Raw genomic sequence first — 10,185 nt, forward strand, 5'->3', positions numbered from 1 at the left:
ATGACTTTATAGACCAACAGTAATTCAACAGATATGATATTTTGCTGTTCCTGTGGAAACGCAGTGTTATTAATAGAGCAAATGATGAATGTGGGGAAAATGACAACAACCTGTTTTGTCAGTGCCTGTTTGCAGAAAATGAAAACTTTTAAATTCAATATTAATTGTATTAAAGGACACCATCCCTGACTTTGAACTTGCATCTTTTGGTTCTAGTTGACCGTTAAATCTCCCTTTGGCTTCACTATTTAAAAAAAATCTCTCTACTTCGAGCTTTAAAAACGCCTCCAGATGACATCACTTGAAAGGAACCCTCAATCTATATTCGCTCATATTATGTAGCTTGTAATAATGGTCAGCCTCCTTTTCCAGAGCTCCCCCGGATGACATCATCTGAACTCCCAAAGATGAGAAACTCTTCCGGGTGATGTCATCTGGAGGAGTTTTTCAGCTAGATGCATATGAATATTTTAATACGGGGACGTCAAGTAGAAGTTTAAAAACATTAATGTCGATTTACACCCTAAACTACAGCCATAGAAAACAAGTTGAAAATCGGTGAAGTCGCCCTTTAACTTTGTCACATGCTTTTCTTTTCTTTTTACCTCCTGCCATTTTTCCTTTGTGCTTTCGCATTGGGCATAAAGCATTTAGAAGATGAGGTTTGGTTACAGTTACAATTAGTCGTTTAGCAGACTTTCAATTAAGCATCAAAGAGGGACAACTTGGGGGTTCAGTGTCCTGCCCAGGGAAAGTGTTCACTAAATAAAAAAACATAATTAAATATAAAATTAACTCCGGCATCCAACCATGAGTTGTGTTCACGTCAGTGCTTTGTATTAAGTGTCACTGAGGGTCAGTGGGTCTGCTGCTGTCTTTGTTTAAATTATAAGGTTAAATAAGGTTAAATTATTACAGTATACAGACAGTAAACTGTAAATAGGAGCCTGTGATATTAGTACAGCAGGGTCTCAGGTGCTGTGTTACATATTTGGGTTATCTCTTCCTTCAAGCCTCCTTTACGCAAGAAAAAGTCATTTCCTGTTAGTAAGTTTGTCATAAAATGTGATCTAATGGTCACTGGTCACGTGTGAACTGCTCTTTTGACGTCAGCACCCTTACATTACCCTGGAAACCATGATAAACCTGGGAATTGATTTTCCCTTCCACTGTGGCAGGTGGTCGAGGTCCAGAAGCAGCAAAGCAGCCCCCTCCTCTTTACTTCACTGTCGATGATGTTACTACGAGGTTCTCTTTTTACACTGTGCGTGGTGCCGTGTTCTTCCCTAACAGTTGAGTGAGACGAGTGTTGTGGAGTATCAAGCTGGTCTTTGGCAAACTTCAGGTGTGCTGCAAATCATTTTTCGTTTTTCTTTTTTGTGTTTGTTTTTTGAGAGCAATAGCTTTCTCTGAGGTGTCCTGTAATGTACTATGGCTGTTCAGCATTTTGATGTGGGCGACTCATGAACACAGATTTTAACCAACTCTATTGAATCCTTTTAGTCTTTACCTGTTACTATAAGGTTCTGTTTTAAGCCATTGAATATTCTTTGTTGTGCCTTTGGCTCTGATGTTTAGTAACATCAGAAAACTGGTTTTGCTCTTATGTCGTTGTCAATAACGACATGAAAGATCCAGAGTGTTGGTATTTTATCAGCTCAGAAATATCGTGTTTGTTGATGTTTGTAATTTTGCTTAGGATCAGATAAAACCAGGAAATTGCAAACAGCGCCGTTCACTTTGCGTATAAAGAAAACAATGTTCTTAAAATCCTGAAATAAAAGTTTATTTTTATCTTTTGCTCAGATAATGAAAAGGAAACACAATTCTCTCAAACATGATACGGTTCTAATATGCAACAAGCCTAGAGAGGCAACCAACAAACCGGGCATGTAAATCTTTGATTTTACACCTTCATTTTCTAAGCCCACACTACACAATCACTTTGCGTCCTTTCTGTTTTTGAGCATTCAGTTTATTTAGGGATGAAAAATCCAGCAGCAAGCACAGTTTCATTCTTCATGGGGTTTATTTGCACTATGTTTGCTTTCCCCCCCTCTACTACCTTCAGTTTCACAGCATCACCCACATTTGAAACATCGTTAGCTGCACAGCTGCAGCTGTTAGAAAATCCCATGTTCAGTTCACTAACTCCATGGCAGCAGTTACAGTTTTTATAAGTTTCAGCTTCAGCTCAGCCTGCGTTGGAGGACTGAGTCACCACGGCTCATATGTTGGCCTTGTTGTTGGCACAGTTGTTGTTGGACTGCTTCGGGCGCTGCTGAGCTGATGATGTGTGATCATTGTTCAGTCCTCTGTGTGTTTTTGTGTCAGTAATATCTGTTGAGGCTTTGAGTAACAGTACTGATGTCCGGCTGTCCGTTCATCCAGATCTCTCGGAGAACCCTCTCCCGCTCTTCTAGCCTCTGGGCCCGGTCCAGCTCTGATGATAGACGGACACACACACACACACACGGAAACAGTGTCACTGCCGAGTAGACGTTCACCTTTCCCCATGTGTTTGACAGAAGTGAACAGAGATCATCTTCGTAAGAAGTTACTGACATTAAATTCAAAGAGACTGAAATAAAGTGACACAGGTTTAACAGTTTGTTCAGTTGTAGGTTCTCTGTCTGTTTCAGTTTTTAGAATTAAGGCGATTTTTTTTATTTTATGTAATATATTCTGTAGTAATCAGGTCTCTTTGTCTACTTTGTTGAATTAAATCTTCAATAAAATATAACTGTAATACCATAAAATGTATTCAATAGCTATAAAACATAAACTCTGTAACATATATCGAGAATGGGCAGAAATGTGGAGCTGATTCTATGACTTACTAAAGTAATATTAAATAAATAACACATTTTAATTTGTTTAGACACCCTGTACTTTAAAATACCCAAATAAAATATTGAGGTACTTGTACTTTGCTGAAATATTTCTCTTGGTGCTTTCTGTTTATTTACTTTTACTCATTCAGAGTGAAGTACTGCATTTTTTGGAAAGTGTTGGTTGCTGGTGACATTGCAGATGACAAATATAATCAATTAATAAATTGTGATGTATAATTGCATCTTGCAGTACCTTTCAAACATGTTTTTAATTAATAAATTAATCTTTATTTCCATTACCATATTTTTCGTCTTTGATAGTCTTAGGACTGTGCAAAGTTTAAATATACTGTGATTGGACTTGTGCCTGTGCAACGTAAGTTTCACAGCATGTATTCAGCACAACCTGAGTAAAGAATGTGATGTGGTACTTCTGATTTTTGCGCAGTACTTGTAGGCCATCCTGTGTTTTAAATTACATTTTCATCGTCCTTCTGTGCGATAAAGCAGATCCACTGCTGACGTCTGATTTCTGTCTGAATTTGATCTTGTACGTTTCACAGTGCTGATGTGTGCCCCGTGTGTGTTGGTGTGAGGTACCCTCAGCTGATGTGAACATGGTGGCGTGCAGCAGAGCCCTCTCGAAGCGCCTGCGCCGTCGAGCTGTGAGGTCAGATGTTTCCTCCCAGTCCTCTGACTCGCTGTCCCCAGCAGGCCTGGTCCCTGGAGAAGCAACCACAGCAGTGTTGTCTGGATTACTGTCACTGAGCTGATGGTGGGGACAGGTGTGACGGCGACGGTGATGCTGCTTGTTCCTGTGGCGATGGTTAGGGTTGTTAGAGTTGCCATAGTGACAGTCTGCTCGACAGTGTATCTGGAAGACGATGGCGACTAGTGTGACAAGAAGGCCAACACACACACCCCCAAGGAACACTAACGCTGTCCTCTCGGGTTGGTCTGTGAGAAATAAAAGAGAAATAAAAGCATTCAAGTTTACCCCTTAACCTGCACCTGTTATCACTCTCTGACCTGTACAGCTGCTCTCTGGCGGATCTTAACTTCTGCTTTCAAAGCAATTAATGGGTGAAATGTACTTGTAGGTACCTGTATAGTGAGGTATTCTCAGCTATTACAGTTGAGAGAAAACTACAGTACTTTTCACTCCACTTCAGTCATATGAAAACGTATTTACTTCTTCTTCTTTTCCTTTCGACTGTTCCCTTTCAGGAGTCGCCACAGCGAATCATGTGCCTCCACGTAACTCTGTCCTCTGAATCCTCTTCTCTCACACCAACTAACTTCATGTCATCTCTCACTACATCCATAAATCTCCTCTTTTCTCTTCCTCTAGACCTCCTGCCTGGCAGCTCCAACCTCAGCATCCTTCTACCGATATATTCACAAACTTATTCACTTCCTACTTTAAAATAGTTTCTGAATAAGTCACATATAAGGCTTAATAACATGTAATGCCTAATTAAAAATATTATTACCCCAACACTAAATTGCACAAATTATTAAAAGATCCATTGATTAAGACAATTGATTGGAATCTTGTAATTGTTCACGAAATATTTCACTCTGGACTCGCAGTGTCTTAAAAAAAAACTAGTACTTGTACTCTTACTGTAAGGTGTTACCAACTATTCCTTAATTAAAAGAATCTATTCCTTGCAGTACTGCTCAAACCAACAAATGCTGTTTTATTGTGACCATTCGGAGATAAAAATGGTCAATGAAGTTTACTGAACAAACGCAATGAACAAACGCATTATGGAAACAAACAACAATGTACATTTCAAATCTGAATATGTTTCTAAGTTTGAGTGCACTAGTTCTCTGGCTGCACCACTAACTGACAATTTCGGTCTTTTTATCTGTGGCAATTTGAACAGGTTTTTCTGACTGGACCAACCTGCAATGAAGGTGTAAGCGGCCAGTATGTTGCTAAGCACCGCCATCTCCTGGGACACCACTTTCACCTCCACATTCGGACTCGCTGTTGTTGGAGCGCTCATGATTTTCACGGTGAATTGAGCTTATGGTTTTCAGCACAGGTCAGGGCGTAAGGTCATGTCAGTCCTTGTTTGGGACCCCAGCCTGGTCAAGAACATGGTTCATTTCTAGAATCTGAGACACAAATGAAGCACATGCATAAATAAGAATTAAAATGCAACCAAGGATGGAAAGTTTGCTGTAAAAAACGCACACAAATAAATGAACTGAAGTACTTGTAGGAAGACATGACGCCTTAATTAATTAGTACTTCAACACTTTGGAGAGTTTGTCACTTCACTTCAAATTCAAAGATTCAAAATGAAGCCAGCAAAAGGTCAAATTAGAAAAACAATCAAGCTGGAGACTCATGCAGACTTTACACCCACTGTTTTGACTTCCCTGTTGCATTTAGACGGAGTCATTTATTTGCAGGTATCAGGTAAAGGTGAAAGTGTTGGTCACAGATCTTCCAAAGTTTTTACTTTAACGCTTTAACCACTAGATGGCAGCAAAACGCCACCAACTTGTTAACCACCTTGTAAACGCGGTCCAACCGTTCAGGTCCCGATGCGGCCAGACAACACACACAGACGTTACACTGAAGAGTTTTGTGCTGTTGCGTTGATTCTTACTGACTCACTATAAAAAGTCAGACCTTTAATTTGTAATCTGACTGCTGCACACGTTCACATCCATTCTGGATATCTTATTTACCTTTTGGGGGTGTTAAGTCTTACTTTTATTTAAAAAAAAAATAGTATAGTGAAGTATTCAAAAAGTTGACTACGTGTATTTAGTTACTTCCCACCACAGAGAGATAAACAGCATCGATTCTATATCCTATGTCTAGACATGTATATCCACACCCAGACTGTAGCTTCTCCTCACACACGAGTGCTGTGTATCCTCACTGTGTCCTGTAAAAATGCACAGGACCTTAGAGAAGGGAAGAGGCTGAACTCACTGTTTCACGCTGCCTTGCTGACTAATCCTAACAGAGCTCCTGGAGGAGATCTAGGAAGTGTGAGTGGAGAAAAAGACACTGTGTTCTCTTTTAACTTCTTTAGAACCTGATCTGCTGCTGAGCCTAGAGACTCCACAGCCTAATGAGGGTCTCTCCTGGAGAAGGTCTGATTAGGTTGGAATGTTTCTTTATGATTCACGATCAAATACGAGTGCCCACAAAAAGTATTTAACCCGACTTTGGAGATTTTTACCTTTTTATTTTTAACAACATTTGACAAAGAAATGACCAGAAATAGACTCGTGTGAAATTTAAAAAAAGATCTCATTACAGTCATTTGAATAAATATAAAAATGTAAAACAGAAAATGATTAATTGCACAAGTATTTACCCCCTTTAAAGCAACTCACCCAAATCTTCACTGGTGTCACACAGCTCATAAAATGGAGAAAAAATACACCACATGTATATTTATACTACAAGGACAAAACTTACACCATGAAGACAAAAAACACTCCAATCAACTCTGTAAAAGAAGCAGATGTGAGGTGATGGACACAAAAACATGTCCTAGTTTTTAGATTTACCAGTGGAAGTTTCAGATACACGTGTGTCCTAAACACCACACTTCTTGAAACAATTGGACACTAAGTCGACCCAAGTGTATTTATATAGCAGGTCTCACATCAGCATCAAGTCAAATGAACCTCACATGATGCCGAAGGCGGACATGCCCTGGCCTTAGAAACATACAAAACACAGAGAACGTGTCACCTGGGGGTCAAAGGTCGAAAGCTACGAATGTTGGGAAGTGCTGCCGTTAATCATCAGATGTTCTCTGCTGTCACTCAGCACACTGGTGACAGTGTGCAGACTTAAAGTGCAGAGGTGTGAAAGCAAGCAAGCAAACAAACGACAGGAAATGCGTGAAAACAGTCAAAGTACTGTACTACTTTGAACCACTGGGACTTTGCGTGTTTATTATGGGGACTCTGTCAGGCTCGGTGCATAATGTGGTTTGACAGGCCGCTCCAGAAATAAACCCGTCTGCATCAGCTCCAGCAGCAACTAGAAGCTCCCTCCTCTCAGAAGATAAAAAGCAGCTATCACTCATTGTAGTGTTGTGTATTAGTGTAAGATAAGAGCATCTGTTATTATCACCGCCCACACTCAAATTCTGCCCCCCCCCTTTTTTTTTTAATAAACGCAAATCTGTGTTCTAAGTTGCTTTCTTCCCTTTATCGGCTAAATTGAAACACTTGGCTTTAAGCAATATCTGCAAACACAGAGCGACTTTTTAAATGTGAATTGCATCACTGCCATTCTTCACTAACATTTCATAACGTTCTCATTCAAGACTGTGGCCTCTCTTCTTCTATTAGTCAGAATTACGATCCGTGGATTTGAGTGAGACCCGATAGTGGTTATGAAAGTGCAAACACAGGGTGGAACCAATTTATCGATTTTATCTTTTTGTAGAACTTATTAAAATCTTGTGAATGTGTTATGTTATTTCCCCAGCTGACGACATTAAGCACATCTCATTACATGGGGAAGTGTTCTCACTGGCTGTGTATGAGCTTTTTTCCCATTAAACCCTTTATTAACGAACGCACACCGGACTAATTACTTCAGGACACAACAGACACAACAAATACCGGTAAATGTAATAAGCACAAGACAGGAGTTTAAACTTATAACAAATAAAAAATGCATGACGCTCTCGGAGAAGATCACACCGGCCTATTTCTTTTTTCCTTCTGTAAAACTCAGATCCCACTGAAGAAACAACTCGGCATTTTATTCGTCACATTTTTAGAAAACCTGCGCCAGATAAGACTCCCGTTTGTCTTCCCCACACATGTTCATCAGCATAAAAACACACCTCGGGGCCAAAAAGCAGCGCATCAACAAAGCGAGTGCAAGAGGAAACAACACAACGACGGCTGGCATGACCTCCCAGCAATTCCAAATTCACTGTCAGGGTCGTTTTGTGATGTTGTGGGTAAATGCTGCAGGACAGTGAGTGCTGTTCTCTCCCTTGCTCTGCCACAGCCTCCCTCTTTCTGTCTTCTGTGTTTGACTGTTACAGCAAAAAGCAGGGCTTCACCGACAGAACGCCTTTATTTTTGCTATTTAAGACTTTGTATCAAACTTAGACCCTTTGGCCGCACAATGTAAATGCGTCTATACAACATGTAGAAACACAGAAGCGAATAAAACGATAAAACAAAACCCATGTTTATCAGTGTCACAGCAGGTAAGAGCCATGCAATCACATCAGGCAGCTGAACATCCCCGTTATGTAATGACATCGGGATGAAATACTAGGCCTGCAGCCAGTTTATTACAGTCAGACACACTATTAACAGGAGCTGTTCACACTGATGACATGTCTGTCTGGCTAAGTTGTTGCCATTTAGCTCGTCTGTTTGGGAAGATATGAGTCAAGATGAGGAGACTGAGAGAAAGAGACACCACCATAAGACACGATTGAGCATTTCGATAATCTAAAGTTGAAAAGATGCTAAATCAATCAAAAAGATGAAGTAAATACATATGATGTTACAACAGGGAGAGACAGGTAGTGAACACAGACGGGGAGAGAAATAGACAGAAAGAGTTGAGAGCTGGGACACATTCGCACTTTACCCTGATTGTAAATAATTACTGCTTGACAGATAATTTATGTCACCGCCCACTGACATGGTGATTAGGCCATTGCACCCAATGTTTTCCCATCAAACATCGACTGTAAAAAGTACATGCTGCATGTAGATCAGGCAAATCCTTTTTTCTTCTGCACAAGCTCAGTTTTTGAATCTTGGCGTTTCTAAAATCGTGTGCGAAGCCACGGCGGTGAACCTGGTTTTACTGCTTTGAGGGAAACTTGGACAGGATGTTGGCATCAATCTGTGTAGCACATTTCAAACTGTCCTTGTGTTTCTGCAACATGCCAAATATCAGAGGAAGAAACTTTGTCCTTCCTTTTCTGTAGACATGGATGGTCCTCTTAGTCCTTAGCCTGTGATTCTTATGTGACACAATAGCTTTTTGTTTTTCTCCATGTGGTTAAGAAGACTATAGGGTTTCTTTGCCTGTTTCAGCTTAGCCTCCAGACACACACACACACACACACACACACACACATTTTCACTGACATGCACAAGAGATACACAGGCATCCATCCTCCACATGGACTCATCACACTTGATGTGTATTTTCTCCCCCTGAGTGCCTTTAAAATGCTAACACAATGTGACACTGGCCTTTCTTCCCCCTGCTGTGCTGTCAACGAGACCTGCAGACAGAGGGGAGTGAGAAAAAGAGAGACGGGGAGGAAAAATGAATGAACAGAATTAGGAAAACAGAGAGGAGAGAGAAAACAATGGTGGGGAAAATAAAGGATGAAGAGAAATGAGTGCAGAATAGGAAGCAACAGACTGTCCACAACGTACATATCCTCACTGACGACGCGAACATCAGCAGCATCATGTGCAAACCTCAACATCTGCACACACTGTACTCACTTTTCAATAGTGTAAAGATCCCAGCAGGAGTGTGTTTACTCCTCTTCCTCCTCCTCTGTGCTCTGCTCTGCACGTCTCTACTTCTCCTCTGTACGCCGCTCTGCTCCCTCCTCCCCTCTCCTCTTATCTCCTCTGTCTTCTTTGCCTTTCCCTCAAAGAAAAACTCCGACAGTATAATTCTGGGGATGAATCTCCTGTGTCGTAAACACGCCTTTGTCTCCCTCTCACTTTCTCGAGCAGATACAAATGAAAGAAACCTAGTCACACAGAAGGAGCAGCTGCAGGAAGGTTTTCCAACTGTCCATCTCAGTGTTTCCAGGTTATTTTCCAGACAAAGAGCCAGAGGTCAAGTCCTGAGGGCCGAAAAGTGACGTGAGAGACCCCGACAGGTTGACCAAAAGCCTCTGTCTCTCCCAAACGACTTGCATCTTTCTTTGTTTGTTTCTTTGTTAGAGAAGAACACACACGTGCACAAAGCTGGAGACGCAGACTCGTCTCTGCCTGTGGTTTTCTGTCATGCAGAGCATTCAGCAGAGGGAGGAGAGAGAAAGACTGGAGGAAGAAGAGGGGGGAGACAGCAGGCGTTTCAGAGAGCACACATTAAAATCGACTTTGTGTGCAATGTTGGAAAAACCACCTGTGCTCGTTTGTAAATTTACCACATGCAAAATCATTTCACATGTAATGTTGAGTTACCATTTATTACAAATCCAACGCTACAAATAATGAAAAAACACAGAGCAATAAATTAATAGGACACAACAGGATAAAATTGTCAAATTTTAAAATAAAAAAAAAAAGTAATTTAGCTGTGTTCAGGAATCACCCTCTCATTGTATGTTCACGCACGCATGCACAT

General features: G+C 40.8%; 1 protein-coding gene across 2 annotated transcripts; it reads right to left on the reverse strand.

The window, feature by feature from the left end:
• Positions 1-1,778: 1,778 nt before the first annotated feature.
• On the reverse strand, positions 1,779-9,971 carry eva1a (eva-1 homolog A (C. elegans)). 2 transcript variants are annotated; one of them, XM_067488601.1, is made up of 4 exons: positions 9,327-9,954; positions 4,750-4,964; positions 3,435-3,791; positions 1,779-2,443 (listed from the first exon to the last, which is right to left on the reverse strand). In XM_067488601.1, the coding sequence occupies exons 2-4, from the start codon at positions 4,850-4,852 to the stop codon at positions 2,331-2,333; spliced, it is 573 nt and encodes a 190-aa protein (XP_067344702.1). In that variant the 5' UTR covers positions 4,853-4,964; positions 9,327-9,954; the 3' UTR covers positions 1,779-2,330. The 2 variants fall into 2 exon arrangements, with proteins under 2 accessions (XP_067344702.1, XP_067344693.1); XM_067488592.1 differs by having other exon boundaries at positions 1,779-3,791; positions 9,327-9,971.
• Between the last annotated feature and the right edge of the window lie 214 nt (positions 9,972-10,185).

This window comes from Channa argus, chromosome 2 (assembly GCF_033026475.1).
Source record: "Channa argus isolate prfri chromosome 2, Channa argus male v1.0, whole genome shotgun sequence".
In the NCBI taxonomy this organism is placed as follows: Eukaryota; Metazoa; Chordata; class Actinopteri; order Anabantiformes; family Channidae; genus Channa; species Channa argus.